Genomic DNA, 22933 nt, shown 5'->3' on the forward strand with positions numbered 1-22933 from the left:
AAGTACTCCAGTCTGTGTGTCAGAAGTTAATGAAATAAACATAAAAGGTCAGTGAAGTGCAGTGTCAAATTTGCCCAATAGCTGAATGACCCAAGCCGGGGAGTAAAGAATTCTCAACAAAGCATAACTACCTACATCAAGAGAAATGGGGGGTAAATGAAGGGGAAAGGAAAGTTAATTTCATTTGAAAATCAGTGATAAACACATCTGAATAAAGCAAAATGCCATGAGAAAAGCTAATGCATGAAACTGTAAACTATCTCAAAACATCATACCAAGTATAGTACAATCAGGACTTTGAGCAGTACAGCTTGCTCTGGTCAGGAAATCAGCCTTATGAAACAAATATAAAAGGACACAAGAAAGTAGGAGCACGAGTAGAGCACTTGGCCCCTCAAGCCTACTCTCCCATTCAATATCATCATGGGTAATCTTTACTGGCCTCATCTTCTGTGCCAGTTCCCCTTAACCCTTAATTCCTTGATTTTTTAAACACTTATCCACTCCACCTTGAATATATCTAATGATCTGGCCTCAACTACCTTCAGGAGTAGAAAGTTCCAGAGATTCACTACCTCAGAGAAGAAATTCCTTCTTGTTTTAGTCCTAAAGGGACAATTGCTTGTTTTGGATTGAAGTGTATAAAGTTAGGGTAAAGAGTGCAATATTCTTCCCAATCCAATTTGGCTCTCATCAGTTTTTCCTTTAAAAGCTGGGTGGATATATTTATTGCTTGAAACAGATGCAATAATAGGGTAATTTGCTTAGCTATTAATATAAAACACACTCTATCTATCTATTTATTACTACAATAAACACCAACATATATAAGAATATAATAGGAGCAGAAGTAGGCCACTCAGCTCCTTAAACCTCTTCTGCCACTCAACCTCCTCTGCCACTCAACAACACCATCACCGATTCTTTCTCTCTGCAACATTTTCCTGCACTATTTCCATATCCCTTGATACATCTAAAAGCCACAAATGTATTGATCTATGTTTTGAATGACTAAAGCCTCCATATTCTTCTTGGGTATAGAGTTCCAAAGATCCACCACCTGAGCGATGAAATCTCTCCTTGTTTCAGTCCTAAAAGGACATTCCCTTATTTTGAGACAGTGACCCCTAGTTCTCAACTTCTCAGCTAGAGACAACATCCTCCCCGCATCTATCCTATCCAGCCTGTAAGAACTTTAGATGTCTCAATGAGGTCACATTTCCTCTCACTCTTCTAAACACTAAAAACTCTAAAGAAGCTAACCTACTTAATCTTCCTCACATGACAAAGCCACCATCCCACAAACCAGTCAGCTGAACCTTTGCTGCATTCCTGTTAAAGCAAGTTCATCCTATTTTGAGGCAAAGATTGTACCCAATCTTCACCAGAGCACTATATGATTATAGTGAGATATCTTTACTCCTGTACTCAAACCCTCTTCCCGTAATGGCCAACAGACCATTCTCCATCTGCTAACCAGGTACTCACTCATTCAGCTTGTCTATATCCACTTGAAACCACTTTGCATCCCCATCACTACTCACATTACCATTTCTTTTTGTGTCACCAACAAAGTTGGAAATATGATATTTGGTCCCCTTGTAGCGGCCCAGACCCACAGGACTCGAACCGCCATCGGCGGCTGCAGGCGCATGTGCGGGAGCGCGACCCGGACTAACCGCGACACGGACTAACCACGGGGCGGGCCTTCCGGCAGGGACCGCACATCACGTCTACCGCAGAGGCTCTCGGTTACTTTAGCGAGCGCGCGCGCTTTGTTTGAGTCAGTAAAGTGTGCTCCAGTCCAGCCTCCGTGTTTCTGCGTTTTCTTTCCTGCCACGCGCTGCGTTCGGCTACATTTGGTGACCCCGACGCTCCCAGACGGCATCTGGAACCCGCGACATGAATCCCAACGACTCGCACAACGCAGTCTCGCTCAAGCTCCCAACATTCTGGGCTGCTCAGCCCCATGTTTGGTTCGAGCAGGCTGAGGCCCAGTTCAGCATCAGAGGCATTACAGCCGACGCCATGCGGTACTACTATGTGGTCAGCGCGCTCGACCAGGACACAGCAGCACGGATCATCAACTTCCTGCACCATCCATCTATGGAGGACAGGTACATTAAAGTCAAGGCACTCCTCCTCCGCACTTTCAGACTCTCCCGCCGCGAACGAGCCGCGCGGCTCCTGCGCATGGACGGCCTGGGTGACCACAAGACATCCGAGCTGATGGATGACATGCTGGTGCTCATGGATGGCCATAAACCCTGCCTCCTTTTCGAGCAGCTGTTCCTCTAGCAACTGCCAGAGGACATTCGCCTTCTCCTCGCGGGTGAAGATCTCAGCGACGTGCACAGCCTCGCGGCCAGGGCGGACATTTTGTGGCAGAGTAAGCAGCGGGGAGCAGCTTCCATCTGCCTAACCACGACCGTGCAGCCTAAGACCAAGACCCCACAACCGAAACCGCCGAGACCCACGGGGGACAAAGACGAGGGTTCGGACTAATGGTGTTTTTACCAGAGGTGGGGGTCTAACGCGTGCCACTGCCGTCCACCGTGTGCCTTCCTGGGAAACGCTGGGGCCGGCCGTCGCTAGTGGGTTCGACGGCTGCCCACCGTGACAGCCTCCTGTTGCTCTGGGACCAATACTCCGGGCGACGTTTCCTGGTGGACACTGGGGCCGAGATCAGCGTCCTTCCCCCCTCAAACATGGACACCCGTACCGCGGCCCCAGGCCCCGACCTCACCGCCGCGAATGGCACCACCATCCAGACGTAAGGCTCACGTACCATCCCGCTGCGTTTCGGCCCCAGCTGTTTTACCTGGACCTTCACGGTAGCAGCGGTGTCGCGGCCATTACTAGGGGCAGTTTTCCTACAGGCCAACTGCATTCTGGTCGACCTGAAAGGCCGGCGTTTGGTCCACGCCGAGACTTTCCAAACCTTCCAGCTCAGGGAAGCCCAGTTCCTGGCCCTTCACCTGGACTCAGTCACGCTCTCGAGTGACGAGTTCACCAGGGTGCTGGCGAATTTCCCCTCCATCATCACCCCACAGTTCTCCACTACTGGCCTCAAGCACGGCGTACAACACCACATTCCCACATAAGGACCACCGCTGCATGCCCAGGCCCATAGGCTGCCACCCGACAGGCTTCACCTCGACAAGGAGGAGTTCCGGAAAATGGAGGAGATGGGGATCATCCGCCGCTTGGACAGTCCTTGGGCATCGTCACTGCACATGGTGCCCAAGTCCTCAGGAGGCTGGAGGCCCTGCGGGGACTACAGGAGACTTAACGACGCCACAGCTGCCGACAGATATCCGGTGCCCCACATCCAGGACTTCACAACCAACCTCCATAGGGTGACCATCTTTTCAAAAATCGACCTGGTCCGAGGTTATCTTCAGATCCCTGTGCACCCCGACAATGTGCCCAAGATAGCCCTCATCACCCCTCTTGGGCTGTATGAATTCCTAAGGATGCCTTTCGGCCTCAAGAATGACGCTCAGACTTTCCAGAGGCTAATGGACTCGGACGGGCGAGGCCTGGATTTCGTTTCCATCTACCTAGACGACATCCTGGTGGCCAGTAAGTCATGCAAGGAGCACGTGGCACATTTGCGCCAGCTCTGCCAGCGCCTGAGCGACCACGGACTGGCAATCAACCCGGCAAAGTGCCAGTTCGGGCTGCCGGAAATCGACTTCTTGGGCCACCGGGTCAACCAGCATGGAGCTGCCCCTCTGCCGGACAAAGTTCAGGCCATCCGCCAGTTTCCCAAACCCAGCATGGTCAAGGGCCTGCAAGAGTTCATGGGGATGGTGAATTTCTACCACCAGTTTGTGCCAGTGGCGGCACGCATCATGAAACCCCTGTTCGGTCTGACGGCTGGCAAGGCCAAGGAGGTGGAATGGGACGCGGAGTCCACGGAAGCCTTCGAGCAAACCAAAGAGGCGTTGGTGAAGGCAGCCCTCCTAGTACACCCAAGAGTCGATGTACCCACGGCGCTCACAGTTGACGCTTCCGACACGGCGTTCGGCGGAGTCTTGGAGCAGCTCGTCAAGGGCCAGTGGCGACCGCTCGCCTTTTTCAGCCAACACCTGCGACCATCGGAGGTGAAGTACAGCGCTTTCAACAGGGAGTTGCTAGCGCTCTACCTAGCCATCCGGCACTTCTGGTATTTCCTCGAAGGACAGGATTTCACTGCGTATACGGACCACAAACCCCTCACCTTCGCCCTTGCAAAGATATCGGACCCATGGTCGGCTCGGCAGCAGAGGCACCTCTCGTTTATCTCGGAGTTTACCACCGACATCCACCACATTGTGGGGAAGAACAACGTGGTCACCAACACACTGTCTTGTCCCCACATCCACTCAGTGACCACCTAAGCCCCAGGGGTCGACTACACGGCGCTGGCGCAGGCACAACAAGCAGACACCGAGATCCCAGCCTATCACACTGCCGTTTCGGGACTCCGGCTGGAGGACGTCCCCATCGGCCCTACAGCGGTTCGGCTCCCGTGCGACATGTCAACTGGCAGACCTCGGCCCGTGGTACCAACAGCATGGAGGCGGCGGGTATTCGACACACTACACGGCCTGGCCCACCCGTCCATCTGGGCGTCCATCAAATTGGTCTCAGACAAATTCGTCTGGCACAGTCTGCGCAAGCAGGTCGGACACTGGGCCAGGACCTGTGTACACTGCCAGACCACCAAAGTCCAGCGGCACGTGAAGGCTCCCCTCCAACAGTTCCAACCGACGCTCGGCAGGTTTCAGCACATCCACGTGGACATCGTCGGCCCCCTGCCAGTCTCCTGGGGCGCCAGGTAGATCTTCACCATGGTCGACAGGTTCACCAGATGGCCAGAGGCCGTGCCGCTAGCAGACATATCCACGGAGTCCTCCGCCAGGACGCTCATCGCAAACTGGATTGCCAGGTTTGGACTTCCAGCGGACATCACCTCTGACAGAGTGGCACAGTTCATGTCAGGGTTGTAGACAGCACTGGCACAGCTCCTGGGCACCCGTTTACACCACACCACGGGTATCACCCATAGGCCAACAGTTTGGTTGAGCGTTTCCACAGGCACCTCAAGTCAGCCCTGATGGCGCGCCTCAGAGGGCCCAACTGGGCAGATGAACTTCCTTGGGTTCTACTGGGCATCCGCATGGCCCCCAAGGAGGACCTGGGCACCTCCTCGGTGGCGTTGGTTTACGGCACCCCCCTGACAGTCCTGGGCGAGTTCGTGCCGGAGGCCCAAGGTCCAGCAGGGACGCTGGCGGAAGTGCTGACGAAGCTGCGGGACAAGGTGGGGAGCCTGGCACCGGTTCCAACCTCCAGACATGGCACTACACCGACTTCTGTTCCTCGGGATCTCAGGGACTGTGAGTACATCTTCATTCGCAGGGGCACGCACAAGTCCCCTCTGCAGAGGCTGTATGAAGGACCCTTCAAGGTGGTCCGGCACAACCGATCTACATGTGTCGTGGAGGTGGGGGGCCGCCAAGAGACCTTCACAGTGGACCGCCTCAAACCAGCACATTTGGACATCGGACAGCCCGTGAAGGTGCCCTCACCACGCCAGCGGGGCAGGCCACCCAAGGTGGACACACAGACTGGGGACCCCATGCCCCCGATGGGCAATTCTGGGGGGGGTGGTGTAGCAGCCCGGACCCACAGGACTCGAACTGCCATCGGCGGCCGTGGGTGCATGCGCGGGAGCGCGACGTGGACTAACCGCGGGGCAGGCCTTCCGGCAGGGACCACACATCACATCCACCGGAGAGGCTCTCGGTTACTTTAGCAAGCGCGCGCGCTTTGTTTGAGTCAGTAAAGTGTGCTCCAGTCCAGCCTCCGTGTTTCTGCGTTTTCTTTCCTGCCACATGCTGCGTTTGGCTACACCCTCAGCTAAATTGTGAATAAGTGAGGCCAAGCACCAATCCCTGTAGTAGCCCATTAGTAACAGCCTGCCAACCTGAGAAAACCCCATTTATTACTTCTTGTTTGCATTCTACCTCTTAGAATTAATCTAGTGGTCTATTAATATAAAACACATTCCAATAATGTCTACAGGAGGCATGTCATATTACTGAAATAAACACAATAGTAAAAGGAAAAATACACAAGCAGTCTATTTAAGATCATAAAACTAGCTTTAGAGCACCAGAAACAGAAACAGGGATAGGTCATACAATCAGTCAAGTGAGACCCATTCAACAAGGTCATGCCTGATCACGTGCCATCTTCCCAACCAATCCCCTCATTCGCTTAAGAACTAACAGTCCCAGTGCATTGTACATTCAACAACAAAGCATCTAGTGTCCTGTGAGGTTGAGAATTCTCTACGTGGAAAGACCTTAAGTAGCCAAACCCTTATCTTGAAACTAAAGCAAGTAGTCCTGGTCTCTCATGCCAGAGGAAAACAGCCTTTCAGCATCTTCCCTGTCAACTTTCCCAGATTTTTGTATGTACCTCTCATTCTTCTGATCTTAAGACAGTATAAGCCAAACTTATTTACTCTTTCCTAACAGGACAACCTCATCCCCCCAGGAATCTACACTGCACTAATTCCAAGGCAAAGATACCCTTCCTTCGATGTGGTGATCAGAACGGTGCTCTAGATCATCAACCAGCACATGGATCTCCAAAATTTAGTAGTTTCACACCTTTGAAAAAAAATGTTTGAGTATTCTTCCTACCCTCACATTTCCCCACTTTATGTAGACTCTTTCCTACCACCTCATGGGTTACATTGCCATTAGCAAACTTTGGTTTCAGAATGGCACTAAACCAACTTAATAGTGCTCCCCTGACATTTTCACATTCTGGCTTTCTACAAAGGAACAAAAGAAATAGGAGCAGATGAAGGCTATCACTGATGTGAAATTAAAGAAAGAAGCACACAGAGGGACTTACTTACCCATGATTACTGTCAACATCAGGACAAGCTTTCTAGGTGTCAAAGTAGCAAATCGGGGCTATCTTTGCATGGTGAAGTTACCCTGATGAACAAACAAGAAAGGTTATCTATTAGTTTAAAAAACTCTAAGCAAAATTTCCTTCAAATATTATTTTTAAAAGATGAAAACCATGATTTTCATCAATATTGCATATTGTAATATGAATGTTAATCCAATGTTCAAGATATTAGATTTGTCTTCTTCAAGACACTAGCAATGGAGAAGGAAGGACTTTCTACTTACTCATAGCTCAGAGGTAGCACAGTTCCTGTACTTCTCTCAAGTGAGCTGAACATTTCCACCACAACCTGATGAGTATTAAGTTCAGGTTTGGACAACTGTATACCCTTACACCTCATCTAACAATTAGCAGATATCTATATCGAGCAAGGTATGGTATAGTGATTAACCAAGTGTGTAAAAGAGGAGCCAGAGATGAAAGACAAATGCAGCCACTCTGTCATATCAAGGATGGAGATTAATATTCATTTCAATGAAGTCTTCCAGCATTCTGGTTAACATTTTACCTTCAACATGAACCACGGATTAACTGGTCATTCATCTCACCACCAGTTGTGCATCATTGTCGGAACAGAATGGCACATTAAGAATATTCATTTCAATTTTTGAAGTATTCTAAAACATTGTAAAAAATACAATGAAGCGTATGAATTCAAGAATTATTATTTAGTTAATACAAGAATTTCATCATGAAACATGGGTAGGTGGACAAAGCAGCACCATGACTTCTGAACAAATCTTTTCACATATACACACCACTGTTTACAAATTCACATATTGGCTAAGTTTTGTCAGGCTGGAATGCATATGGAGAAATTGGACATGAAGCTCAGTGGGCACAGTGGGAGATTCATGTTAATTTGTAAGATTTACTCTAATACCCCTCATTTATTTAAGTTCCCACTCCATCCCTATAAACTTCCTCCCTTACTATGTTAAGTACATTGGCTAACATAGTACTAAGCTGTGGGAATTTAGAAGGTTCCAGATTCGTACAGTAAACTGTGCCAATCTTAATCTTAGATGTTACATTATTACACATAGTTTCAGTGGCCTCAATTGGATAGGGAAACAGATTTAGAGAGCAGCAGGGTGGGAGAGAGGGTTTTGGAACGAGGGGAAATCAATTAAGGATATCCAGCAATAATGGTAATCCAGCCTTTCCTGTTGGGCATATCCATGTGCGGGGCCAACAAAGAATAATTTTAGCACCCTTCCCTGCTTAATGGATTTCCTCACTCACCTGCCACTCTAATCTGGGTGACTCTAATTTTAAACTTCAGGCAGCAAAGATGCCACTGCAACTGGCTGGGTTTTTTTTAAAGATCAAAACTCAACAACATTGTTGAGAAGCAATGGCTGTTTTTACTTGTGGCCTGATTTTCCTACTCTTTCCCTTAAACATCGCCCCATTCCAGACTTCTCCCCCACACCATCCTCAATCCCCTTTCTGGGCTCTGGTAGTGACCTCCAAGAAGTCCAATTTTAACAGTTGGGCAATTATTTTCTGCCTGCTTCCCAGCCACTTTGATCAGGGGCATCAACAAGCAACATACAACCACTATGGGTGGTGGAGGTGAGGTGGGTGAACAGAATTGTGGAGACAACGGGATGAAAACAGTGGGTTCCCAGAGATGAAGTTGGTGGGAGAGGGGTTGAGGGATGAAAGCCCAGTGGACATGGATAAGAGACAACAGGAAACCCCAGAGGATGGATTGAAGAGGGAAGCCAGGTCCAAAAAGCATCAGTAGGCCGAGGGAGACTGCCACCAGTAGTCTTGCACTTTTTAGAGAGAGTGAGGACAGAGTGGGATTAGACTGGATCTGACAATAAAGGATTAGTATACACATAAGGGTACCATTTCAAAATGGACCAGCTGCTCCATAGACCCAACCTCAGGATTAAAATCAATCCTGACATATATGTGCACATATCACAAAAGCAGTTTTCGATGCCGAATATTCCATAACTGAACAATTTGACCACACACAATGCATGTTGATTTGATCAGTTTGGTCAGTTAATAGATTGTTTCTGTACAGTAGAATTTGAATGAGTTGTTGCCTTCAGGGAGCTGAAAAATGTATGGGGAGGATAAAAAAAATCATTTTTCTACATCTTATTTTAGTTTTGGTCTTTTTTTAGCTTGCACAAACAAGAATAACCCACATTTACACAGCAATTCCAAAAAACATTCTGTAGCGATTGGGTTAGATATCAGCGATTCAGATGCAGAGATAAGGATCCGTTACCACACAAGGGACTGTCCAAAAATACAATACTGCAGGACATCTTGTCAGAAAGACCAACTAGAAAAAAAACATCCAGTACCTAATAGGACTGATAGGAGACAGGAGTTGTATCATCAGAGACAGTGTTGATGAGACTGACAGCCATTCAGATTTCCACAGACAAGAGACAATTAATTTAAAACTCAGGGCCTTTCTACACAGGTCCCAAGCAAATACAGGTGGGAGTAGGATGTCAGGTGACAGAATATCACTGGTGAAGATCAGAAACACAGATTTCCAGGCAAGTCATTGCAAGGTAGGCTTGGAATGGCTAGGAATGAAATTGGGGAAAGGATGCAAAAGTCCAGGACAGGTGAACCATAGAGTGTTTCAAAGGTAACTCTGCCCCTTCTGTAAACTATTAAAATAATTCCAAACCTCTGCATTGGAGCATATGGAGTGAATCAGTCACTGGACTATATACAATTTCATTAGAGTAAATATTGCTCAACAAGAATTCAATTAAGAAAATTATAAATCCTTGCCCGCTCTTAAACTATATGCAGTACTCATGCTGTGCCCTAACTACTATAGGATCAAGTTCTAACATAACCTCTCCACTCTTATATTCTTATTTGGCAGTAAAGAAGCAAAAGTGCCTCTTTAACCAATTTATTGAAATATGCCTGTTTAACCAATTTATCGAACTGACCTGATGGCTTTAACAATCTATGTATTTATATTCCATTTTTTGATCAGCCTGCCATGCATGACCTTGTCAGAAGCCTTGCTAATGTCTATGTAGAACACATCAAACAGACTGGCCTCATCAACCCTCCTTGTTACATCCCCAAGAATTCAATCAGGTTAGTCAGATATCAGCTTTGCATAACAAATTCATGCTGACTGTCCTTGATTAACCTAAATGAAGATTTTACACAGTTCCTTAGAATGAATATCAATAATTTACCCACAACCAAATTTAAACCAATGGACCTGTAATTACTTGGTTTATCCCTTCCTCCCCTTTATACAATGGTACAGCACTACCAGTCATTCCAGTCCTCTGACATCACTCCTGTAGTCACAGAAGATTGAAAAATTGTCAGAAGAACCTTTGCATTTTCGTCCCTGGTTTCTTTTAACATCCGGGATATACTGCAGCTAGACGTCAATGTATCCATTTTCAAAAGATGATGAACCCCTTAATATTTCCTCTTTATTATGGTTATCCCATCCAATATTTCACATCCATTCACTATAACTACATCATCACAATCATCCCCCTCGTTTGTGAAGACAGTCATAAAAAACGTGTTCACAATTTTATCCATATGCTAATTAACATACAGATTACCTTTACCGTTTCCAATAGGCTTTTCTTTTTTATGCTCTTGCTCTTCATATACTAATGAATTATTCCAATTTTCTTTGATTTTCCTTGCCAATGTCCTAGGACATTTTTTTCTGTTTTCATAATTCGCTTTTTTAATATCACTCCTACACTTTGTATACGATTTCAGATTTTCTGGTGTATTCAGCTCTCAATGTTTGACATATGCTTCCCTTTTGTTTTGCCTGACTCTATCATCTATGTACCTTGGTATCCCAGGATCTTTGATTTTCCTACTGCCCATTGTCTGACCGTCGGTGCCTGTCCACCACCACTAGCATCTGGAGCCTGTCATGGTGCAACACAATCCACTCTCACTCCATCAGCTTTAAACATTATTGTAGAGTCTGAGAAGAAAGCCTACTTGCAAAACTCATGGTAAGGTCCTATGCATTCACAATAAAAGTGTCAATAGTACAGTGCTTCAAACAAGCCCACCATTAAAATGGTTAGACCATGCCCTTTATAAGTGGCAGTGGCCTACTTTATTACTCTGAAAGAGTGGTCACTCTACCTGTGCCACATAGACCACATGAGCAATTCCAGAATTTATAGCTTAGGACTTGTTCTTCCAGCTCTCTAATATACTGGAACACCACAGATAGAACCTTTCATCAGATCTATCTGATACATCATTTGTTTGGTCTCTTTTCTCATCCAGTAAACTCAATATGTTCAAGGTCCGATTGGAGAATTCCTGTGTTCCTGTCTATATTGGCTGGTTCATAGATTACTTTTATTGCAAAAATTAACCAATTTATCTGAGGTTGACATGGAGTCAAACTGTCAACATTAAATATTATTTTAAATCTCAACATTTATTCCTTTTGCATTCAAGAGTCTAAAGAAAGAATTGCGATTAACAGGACCATCAAGCCTATCACAGGTATAGAGCTGCAGCTTGGAGTCCAACTGTACTAACTAACTGTACAGTGGTCCCCCTGCTATGTGCCACTAGGAAAATCATTGCAAGGGTTGTCCTCAATCATCTCCTTCCAGTGGCCAAAGAGCTGCTCCACAGCTATTCCACCCATCTGGAGGCACAACTGTTGAGATCTTTACTATGCAACAAGATGAGCATAAAAACCACTGTACACAGCCTTCCTTGACCTCACAAAAGCCTTTGACTCCACCAATCAAGAGGGTCTGTGGAGTATTCTTCTCAAATCTGGCTTCCCTCAGAAATTCATCCCCATCCTATGCCTGCTACATTCATACTGCTCAAATAAGCTGCGTCATTGCCCAACACCATTCTCAATCTTCCCAACATCCCCCGCATTGAGGCGCTAGATACATTCATTCTGATCTGATAGGCAGCCCCTGTCATTTGCAAGTCCATCACCAGACTCTGGTCAAAGGAAACAATTCAATGATTTCTCAAAGCAACATTGAAGAAGTGTAACAGCTCCATCAACTTGTGGGAATCCCTTGACCCCAGCTGATCAAAATGCAGATGCAGCATTTGGGACAACACTGAAAATCTTGAATTCCCTTACTGGGCCCACATGGAAACCCAGCAAAATCCACACAACCTCCCATAGCACTCATACACTGCTGAATCTAACATCTCCAGATAGACTGTGGCAGTGGCAATGGATGCCATTTTGGCCTCATCAGTCACTTCAGAACCCACAGGACTGGAGCGAAAGCAAGCCATCCTTGATTCACGGACTGCCTAAGAACAGGAGGAGGCTGAGGCTGTAGTTTAAATTCTCTTTGGTGTAGTCAAGTAAAGGTATGATCTGATTGTGTTTAAAATGTTACCAGAAAATTAGGCAGATATGGAGAAACTATTTCCCCTGGAAGAAATCAACAAGGGAACATGATACTAAAATTAGAAGCAAGACATCCAGGAGCACAATCAAAATGCATTTTTCCCCACACGAGCAGAAGTTAGTACCTTGCCACCTAAAGGCTGTAGGTGCTGGGAAAATTAACGATGGACTAAAGCAGTTAAATTTTCATTATGAGTAGCAAAAGTGCAATGGTAAGACAATAAATTTAAAGTACAGATTAATTCTGTATAATTTGAAATGCAAAGAGGCACATGGGACTGGGTGCACAAGACCCATTCCTGTGTTCACTAGTCTTCTCAAATATATTGAAGACACAAGACACTGCAGATGCTCAAATCTGCAGCAACAGACAATCTGCTGGAGGAACTCAATGGTTGAGAAGCATCAGTGGGGAGGGGGGGGGGGGGGAGAAATGGTCAACATTTTCGAATCATCAACAATTCCTTTCCTCCCACAGATGCTGCTCAACCTGCTGAGTTCCTCCAGGAGATTGTTTGATGGCCTGCCCACTTAATTCATTCCAGCATTCTACTCTGCTGTGATTAGTCTACAGACAATAATTGGCAGGGAATTCTAATTCCTGCACTGCCACCACCTTTAAACTCTGGGCTTTGTAGAGATTTTATAAATCTGAAGAGGCAGCATAAAGTGTATTTATTTCTTGCACCCTATGAATGATAATGCATTAATGAATGCTTAGAAAAGCCTAAACATGGAATATATTTACATAGAAACATAGAAAAGTAACACACAGAACAGGCTCTTTGGTCCACCATGTCTGCGCTGATCATGATGCCACATTAAACTAATCCTATCTGCACATGGTCCATATTCCTCTATTCCCTGCCTGATGTATGTCTAAAGGCCTCTGAAACTTTGCGATCATATCTGCTTCTATCACCTCCCCAGACAGTGCATTCCAGGCACTGTAACACTGTTGGTGTAAAAACTCCATAAATCTCCTTTAAACTTTCCCCCTCTCACCTTAAACCAATGCCCTCTGGTATGTGACATTTCCACCCTGGGAAAAAGACTATCTACCCAATGATTCCCTCTCATAATTTTATTAACTTCTACCAGGTTGCCCTTCAGCTTCTCACACTCCAACCTCTTTTTATAGCTAATACACTCCAATCCAGGCAGCATCCTGGTGAACCTCTTCTACACCCTCTTCAAAGCCTCCATATCCTTCCTGTAGCATGGCAGACAGAACTGCACACAATACTCCAAATGTGGCCTAACCAGAGTTTTACATGGCTGCAACATGAGTTCCCGACTTTTATATTCAACACCCCAACTGATAAAAGCAGGCATGCTGAGAGGTGCACAAATACAGCTGCCAATGGGAAATAACTGAGAAGATGGGCAGCTACCTGACTTTCAGGATGCTGAGGTTAAATGTAATATCCCAACTGCTGCCTAGGCTACAAAATAATACAACAAAGACAAGATGAACTGAGACAGTGAAATCAGTACAGCATAGTTTCACAGTTGTCATGACTTTTCCCAGCTGCACCAAAGTAAAAACTTATGTAAACCCTGCAACTGCTCCATTAGTAAAGTGACACGAAGTGAGTGCCTGATCTGTACAGACCAAGGTCGCAATCATGCTCTAATCTTTTTTTAATTGGTCTCAGCCAGGCAGTGGTAAAGTAACAGCACTTGGTCTCAATACTTTTGGAATTCTGTTGTATTCCTATTTCACGGCTCCAATGGAAACCAATCTTTGGTGAGTGTATGATTGGGTTTGGCTTTAACACTCCCCTACAACTTGGGCATCTAGGTCAGCACTGACCATTTGGGCCAAAGGGCCTGTCTCTGTGATGTATGACTCTATAATGGAGTAGCCAAGCAATGCCTTTTGAGGCAACACAAAAAGAATGAAGATGTAGATCAGGTACATTAAACTCTACGCCATGAATCAAGACTACCAGAGAGAGAGGATTTGTTGAAAAGCAAATACATAGAACCACAATACAGAGAAGTGCCAATTTTTATTAACATGCAATGAAGCTTTCTCCATGTCTCCTATATTTCCCAAGTTAGTGACTTTAATTCCAGTTGTGGAACTGGTGGATGCTACAAAGTAGATTCAGTGCAATCAATCCCCATGAGTGACAAAACATATTTTCTTCTCATTAATAGAACGCTGTGCAACTTTGGCAATGTTTGCAGAAAACAGCGTTGTTGTGCCCTCTGATCACAATGTGAGAACGAGCAATGTTACAGTCCATCTGTTGTGAATCAGGTTCTTCAATTGCAGCCAAATCTCACCATCAAATGTTCCATTACACCAAAAGAAAAATACCAGAAAAAAACTACAGGGACATTTTTCTTCTGATTTATGTATCTGTTTACAAAAGTTCATTGAGTTTGAAATCAGATTAATCACAAACACACACACACACACACACACTCAGAGAGGGTTTTCTTACATTATGGTCCTGATAATTCTGAGGAGACAGGGAAGATGTTTTGCCTCGGCAAACCCAGAAGAACAGGCTTCAACAGGGTTTTCCTAAATGTAAAGGCAGGAACTGGTCACTAATTCTAAAATCCTTTGTTTGGCTGCAGCCAGCCTGCTTGAGAAGATGTCAAGTGGGCAAGCCTGTGGCACCAGGCCACAGCAAGGATGCTTAGAAAAAGGAGGGGAAGCACAATCAAGGAAAGTAAGGAAAATACTGTGAGAAACTATAGATGGGGGCAAGGAGCACATCATGAGGCAAAGAGAACATTGGTAAAACATCAGAACACAGATGGTCCACCTGCTGGGATGGTCAATAATTTGTTGGTGGACTGGGGAAAGCACTCCTGCTCTTTGTTACCCACCTGCATTATTGGAAATACTCTAATTTCTTCTATGCATCCTCCTCACCCATCTCTAGCTACTAGGTTTGCCAAGATCTGGGAAACACAGCTGGCCACCAGTGAAACTGGAACAAAGCTGACGCATACAGCCTCATTTAAATACTTAAATGGGATCTCCTGCTAGGAGCATCTAACCTCAGTTTACTGGAAGTATGAGAGACTACACTTGGAGTGCACAGACAGTTGCATCGAGTCATACCCGCAGTCTGCTTTTCAATTTCCACAATTCTAACGTGCAAGCAACTTTCCTGGCAGGTTATAAAACCATCACTCCTGTCATCAGGGCAAGCAATTAAGTCATCCACATCACCAGGCTGCTACCAATTTGAAAGTAATCTTGAGCTATCTGCTAACACACTAATTGGCCAGCAACCCAAGCCCCCCTATTTATAGTGAGGTGGTGCCACACAAGATTTTATAGCTGGGCAACGAACTCGTCTGTTTCTCCGTCTGGTTGGCCAGTAGTTTAAAGAATGGTGAGTGGAGGTAAAATGTGTTTGGAACAGTTGGGAAACCTGGAGATCCAGCACTTCGCAAATATTTTTTCCAAACTTCCCCAACAATGGCACCTTATTAGTGTAATTTTATGAGTTTATGGATTACTAATTCTAAATATTTCACTAATGATACTTCATTCTGATTATCTGAAGAGTAACACTGTTTGCTTGCTGGATTCATGTAAACTTCAGATCCTTGTAGAGAGTGCCACACTGAGCAAATTGCTGCTCTAAAGCTCACAACATCATCTGTAAGAGCAGTGATTGACGAGTGCTGTTCCTTCACTGCTGATTGTAAAACCCAGGCTATTAAAAGTACTAAAAAAAAGTTCAATAGACGTGCTTAGATTTTTCTTAATCTATGGGATTTAAGTATCAATGGCAATTGCAGCATTGATTGGCCAAGGAAATAGTAGTGACCTTTCTTAGCCTTAAAATATTAAACCCAGATATTTTTAATTGCCTTTAGGATTTGGAAAGTACAGCTTTACCCAGCTTTAACGATCCAACTGTAGTTCTTTTATTAGCAGCCAAATTAAATTGGGTAAAGCATCCTAAAACAATTGTACCATTCAAGGCACCACTGCTAGCTGTATTATTAAGTGGTTTGTTTCCTTTTTTTTCCAAAATGGCTGTGATCTGGTATTTTTAGAAATGGTCTTACAATTGATCAGCGTCGAGTATAGCCCAGGCTAAGGGATCAGAAGACCTGTGCTCCAGAACTGGCTCCTCCTCCAGCAAAGCTGTTCCACTACAGTTGCAACACTAGCATCCTCCCAATAAAATGGAAAGTTTCCCAGGTATTTTCTGACCATAGTAAAGAGGGAAAATGCAATCCAGTTAATCACTGCACAAGCAGCCTACTGTCAATTATCAGTGAACATGGAACATTACAGCACAGTATAGGCCCTTCAGCCCACAATGTTGTGCCAACAGTTTATCCTGCTCTAAGATCTGTCTAGCCCTTCCCTCTCACATAGCCCTCCATTTCTCTATCATTCATGTGGCTATCTAAGAGTCTCTTAAATGTCCCTAGTGTATCTGCCCCCACAACCTGTGCCAGCAGTGTGTTCCACGCACCCACCACTCTGTGTAAAAAAACTTACCTCTGACATCCCCTTTATACCTTCCTCCTATCACCTTAAAATTATGCCCCCTTGTGTTAGCCATTTTCGCCCTGGGAAAAAATCTCTGACTGTCTACTCAATCTATGCCTCTTATCATCTTGTAGACTTCTATCAAGTCACCTCTCATCCTCCTTCTCTCCAAAGAGAAAAGCCCTAGCTCACTCAACCTATCCTCATAAGAACTGATGGAAAGTATCATCAACAGCACCTACTAATTGATAATGTGCTTACCGATGCCAAATTTGAGCTGGCAGGACCACACAACTCCGGCCTTTCTCACAGCCTTGGCGCAAATAGGGATCAAAGGGATGAATTTCAGAAATGAGGTAAGAGAAATACCAACACAGTATTTGACTGACATCAAGGAGATCTGGCAAAGTCAAAGTTTATGGGAAGATGGTCCCACTGCTGAAGTCATACCTTGAACAAAGGAGGACGGTTGTTGATTGTTGGAGCTCAATCATCCTAATGCCAGGACACTGTTCTAAGTGTTACTTAGGGCATTGTCCTAGACCCAACAATCTCCAACTGCTTCATCTTTCTGAGGTGACTGGGTCAGAGTGGGGATGGCTGCTAATGATAACAATGCTCAATTCCATATACAGCTCCTCACAAAATGAAATAGTTCGAGTCCACATATAGCAAGACCTGGAGGACATTCAAACATGGACTGATAAATGGCAAGGAGCATTTGAACAAGGTTGTGGCCATCTCCATCGAGAGAGAATTTGGCTACCTACTCTTCACATTCAAAATCATTACCATCACCAAGTCCCTCACCATCAATATCCTGAGGTCATCTGGCCCAACTTCATAAATACTGTACTGCAGCTACAACAGCAGGTCAGAGACTGAGTTTCCTGTAAGAAGTGACTCACCACCTGACAGCCCAAAGGAGAAATGATGGAATATGTTTCAATTGCCTCTATGAATGCATATCCAATGGTACTCAAGAAGCTTGGTACTATCCAGGACAAATCAACCTACTTGACATCACACCTATCACTCTAAACTTTCATACATGGCAACGCTGGCCCACCATGGCTACAATATGTATCATTTACAAAATGCAATGCAATTTCCCCAAGGCTGCTGCATCACCATCTCCCAAACCCATAAACTCTACTACCAAGAAGGAGAAGAGCAGAAAGCACATGGAAACACTATCACCTGAACATTTCCCTCCACATCACACACCTCTTTAGAAAAGTATGTTCTGTCTAGCATTTTTTTTCCAAAAATATTCTCTCATTGACGAAAAAGATCTGCTGTGCCATATAACCGCCTTCAATTTTTCTTCAACAAATGTAATTATATAGTAGTATTTAGTATATCCACATACATGTATATGATTTAGCGTGTTAGCATTGTTTAATATGGTCATTTGACTTGAAAATATATCATATTTCTTCATTCAACACACACAAAATGCTGGAAGAACTCAGCAGGCTAGGCAGCATCTATAGAGGGAAATGAACAGATATGTTTTGGGCCAAAATGCTTCATCCCTCCATAGATGCTGCCTGACCTACTGAGCTCCTCCAGCATTTTGTGTGCCTTGCTCCAGATTTCCAGCATCTGCAGAATCTCTTGGGTCTTCATATTTCTTCATTGTTGCTGGAATCCTGGATTTTTCTATCTAGCAGCATTGTGGGAGTATCTTCACTGGATGGGTACTAGCATTTCAAAAAGATAGCTTACCTTCACCTTCCCAAGGCCAATAGGGATGGGCAATAATTGCTGTCCTTGTCAGCATGGCCTAGATTATGATAAATAAATAAATAAAACGGACTGATTTTCCTGTGCAATACTGCATTGTTGGAGGTATCAGTTTGGAATTCCCACTACACTTAATGGAAAACTTGCAAATATAGTATTGGCTACTTCCATTGCCATGGAACAATTTTCAAAAGTGGAATACTTTACGAATATCGTCCTAAATGATAGTAGCCCATGTAACTAAAGATAAATTTACACCCTGCCATATTTTAAATGATTCATTAAACCTGGCCCCAACTATCTTCTCAGGCAGATGTAAAAGATCTCACCATACTCTTTTGGAAAGAAGCAGAGTTCCTCTGTCATACTTTCCATGATCTAGTGATTATCTCATTACTGCCTATCACGTCTTGCTGTTCAGAAGAACTTCATTTGCTATTAAAGAGAGGTCACCAATTGCTAGTTTGCTCATCCTTTCATAGAGACACAGTACCCTACCAATCCTGAGAATTAGGCCTAAAATTTACTTTTGCCATATGATAGTTTATGATTTTTTAAAAACTTCTTTAGTTCAGTGCCTATGTTTAAAGAATAGGGATTGGGTCATTTAAGTTGATTAAATAACTGCAGAGCAGTAGAGTCATTGCCAGATTTAATTTTTTGCAATATCATTCTTCCTTTCTGTTTCTTGGAATTGCCTAACTACCCACAGCAAAAAGATTCTGCAGCCCACACGTAGCCACAAAGGGACTTATTTCTGAGTTCTCTAGACTTAGCTCTGTCCTATATACTCTTCTGTTTTGTCTTGCTGCTGTAGCCATGGTTATAAGATTACAAGCTTCTGAACATCAGGGTTTTTTATATTAGAAGCACTACTGAAACAGAAGAACTGCTCCAGGTTTCTTTGATGGTTTACCTATATTTCTGCCTTCATAGTAAGGTCCAAATGACATTTCAAACGTAATGGAGAATCTGGTGAGGGTGTGGGATGTAAAGGTATTAACTTCAGTGAAGAAATACCAGAAAAAAAAATCATGGGACTAAAAGGTTTAATCCTTCTTGGATCTGATGACCTACATTCCAGGGTTTAAAGTTAAATAGCTACTTTGGCATTGGTTTTCCAGAATTCCATACATCTTGGAATGGTCCCCACTCATTGGAAAGTGGCAAACCAACATTGAATATTCACAAAAAGGAGAGAAAATAAGGAACCATTCACTTGTTGATCTGAAATCATTAGTTGGGAAAATGCAAAAATCTATTCTTAGAAATGTCTTAAACAGAACATTTAGAGAAGCATAATATGATTGGACAGAATCAACATGGATTGGCTAAAAGGAAATTATCCTTGACATATATGGGCAGATAAAGAGAAAACCTACTAAATGTATTTGGATTTCCACCAAGTATTTCCACAAGTGTGTCACATTGGAGGTTGTACCAAATTGGTACATGAGAGATTAGGGTAATACATTAGCATGGATTTAGAATTAGTTAAGGGACAGATAAGCAGAAAAGAAATGAATAGGTCACTTTCAAGTCAGTATCCTATAACCTGTGGAGTACCACAATAATCAATGATATAGCCTCAGCTACTTATAACTTGAATCAAATGGGTGGGAAGGTAGGATCATTGTTTAATTGGTCTAAATTTGCTGACATTATGAAGTTAGACAGGAGGGTGACTTTTGAAGAGAATACAAAGAGGCTGCAAAAGGATGTGGACTTTCACCTTAGTCAGTCTCAAAATCATTTTTAAAACATCATTAAAAACTTTTTTGTGTAGAAAAATATGATTCCCATATTGGCCACATTACTTCAAAAGTACTTGGCATTGGCACTTTTTGAGACATCCTTAGATTGTGAAAGATGCTTTATAAATGTAGGGATTTTCTTAGTTTTTATTTAATATGGATATGTGCCATCTTCAGACTCTGTGTTCTGTGATGCTGGTCTGGCTGACTTTTGCATGTCATTCTAGGAAGTCTTTTATAAAAGTGTTTCTTCTGAGGATATGCTCAATCCATATATTTACTGCCCACCCTGAGTGTTCCTTGAAGGCACCAAGAGTAAATTTCAGCATGGACTGGAGTTCAGTTCAGCTACTGCAAGTAGGAGTGACAGATTCTTTCCCTGAAGGATATTAGTAAATGAATTGAAGGAAGAGGACCACGACCTAGTATCTACCTGCATAATGCACATGCATTTGGGCATCAGCTCAATTAATTCCCACACCTGTAGTCAAATGGCACAAAACTACTCATTGTACAGGCTCACACTCCATGAATCATGGAATTTTACAGCTTTAGGAAACTACCCAGAGCACTGCTTTCCCTGCACTGACTTTCCAAAAGAACAGTAAAACTGTGCTAGTCCCCTCCACTTTCCCCACAGCTGTACATTTTTTGTCCTTTTTAAGTAAATAGCTAATCCCATTTTGAACTCATCTTTTAAATATCCCAATAATGTTCCCTGGTCATATAAAAAAATCCAGCATTTCTTATGTTTCCACGTAACAGAAGTCCCTTTGGACCAATTAGAGTAAATCTCCTCCACGCCCTCTTTAGGGTATTGGTGTTGTCCCCAAGATATAGTGCCCACAAATGTATACAATATTCATCAGCAGCTTAACCATTGCTTTAAAGGTTTACTACAGTTTCTGTACTTTGCTACTATTAATAGAGCACATAATCCCACCCATTTTTTAAGCAGCCAACTTGGCCTGGTACATGTTCCAGCATCACCTTTATAATTATTATTGGATAGCATTCAATTACTTTTGTTTAAGGGGAGGTGCACATTCCAAAGGAACGTGAAAAGGTTGGAAGAGTTTTAACAGTTTTCTCAAGGCTGAAATCGAGTCACAAAGAGAAACAGCACAGAAAGAGGGCCTTCAGCCCAACGAGTCCATGCTGACCATCATGCGCCCAATTTTACACCAATCCTACCCTTACCTATTTTATTCTCCTGACGTTCCCATCAACTCCCTCCAATTCTATCATTCATGTACACACCAGGGCAACTTACAGTGTCCAATTAACCTACTAACCTATACGTTTTTGAGATGTTGGAGGAAACCACAGCACCCAGAGGAAACCAATATGATCACAGGAAGAATGAGCAAACTCCACACAGACAGCATTGGAGATGAAGACTGAACCTGGGTCACTGGAGCTGTGAGATGGCAGTTCTACTAGTTGTGCCAGAAGTGAGAGTTCAAACTGAACAGCTCAATTTCTCACTCCATTCCCAGCCCACAGCAAGGTCAATTCAACTGTTTTTGAAGACTGATAAATGCTAATCAAATTCCTAATATTGCACTAAATAAGGTTCCCGCCATAATCAGCCCTTTGAGTAAAACATGTCAGAGAGAAATTGAGCCCCAAAAACGGTAACATTTGCAAGGCTAGGAAGCGCAGAAACTTTTCATCAGCCTGAAACTCTCTCTGCATGTGCTGCTATCCATCCTACTGAGAGTTTTCAACATTTTCTGGCTTTATTTCATATTTTCAGCACCTGCATCGTTTGGCATTGAGAGTACGAGCTCCCTCGGGTCCCAGCATGTGTTCTTATGTTGCCCCTTGTCATCTGTGAAACCCAGCTGTACCAACCCAACACACCTCTCAGTCAGCTGAAGGATGTAAGTAGTTAGTATCAGCTCAGCAGTCCACAGAGACTCTCAGGCAGCTAACACACTGGTTCCTGCCCAGGAGTTTAAAATTATACCCTTAAGAAAGAAGCATTCAGAAGAAGAACCAATCATGCAGTACCTGGGCTCTTCACAACCCTCATCTGTTCTCAAAATAAAATCAGATTCCAGGGAGGTTTCGTAAAGAAAAATTGAAATCCTTCCCTCACCCTGTGAACGAATTTAAGGAAACAGCCTGTTAATTTAAATGAAACTATGTACTTACAGTCCATGGGTGGATACATTGCAGTTAAGTGCAACATCCTATCTTACAAAATACTGTCAGCCTTTTAGGAGGCATTATTAAATCTCAGTTGCTTGTTAACATCTATAAAACACTTGAAGTGTGGATTATTACTAGATGCACTCATCTGGTTTATCCTTACTGACTGCCCATTCAGCATGTAAGTCAAGTTTAGCATATGTCTTCATACAATTATGTAAACAAAGAGACAGAGGGAGTTCACTTTACATTTAAACATGAATTAACAGTTTATTGTAAATTGAATGTTCCCAGAGCCTGGACATTATCCAGTTGATAAAGGTATTAAGAACCCAGCCTAGCTACTTAAAAGATAACAAGTTCAATACTCAGCCTGAAACGAATTGTTTTGTTTCATGCCAGGGATGGCAA

General features: G+C 43.8%; 1 protein-coding gene across 1 annotated transcript in view; it reads right to left on the reverse strand.

Moving 5' to 3' along the window:
• Positions 1-22933, reverse strand: part of LOC127574450 (mitogen-activated protein kinase kinase kinase 3-like) — a 95264-nt gene that overhangs the window by 67276 nt on the left and 5055 nt on the right. The window contains 1 exon segment of the mRNA XM_052023466.1: positions 6920-7001. Coding sequence (XP_051879426.1) covers positions 6920-6938 — 19 coding nt within the window. The 5' untranslated portion in view covers positions 6939-7001.

This window comes from Pristis pectinata, chromosome 9 (assembly GCF_009764475.1).
Source record: "Pristis pectinata isolate sPriPec2 chromosome 9, sPriPec2.1.pri, whole genome shotgun sequence".
Lineage (NCBI taxonomy): Eukaryota > Metazoa > Chordata > Chondrichthyes > Rhinopristiformes > Pristidae > Pristis > Pristis pectinata.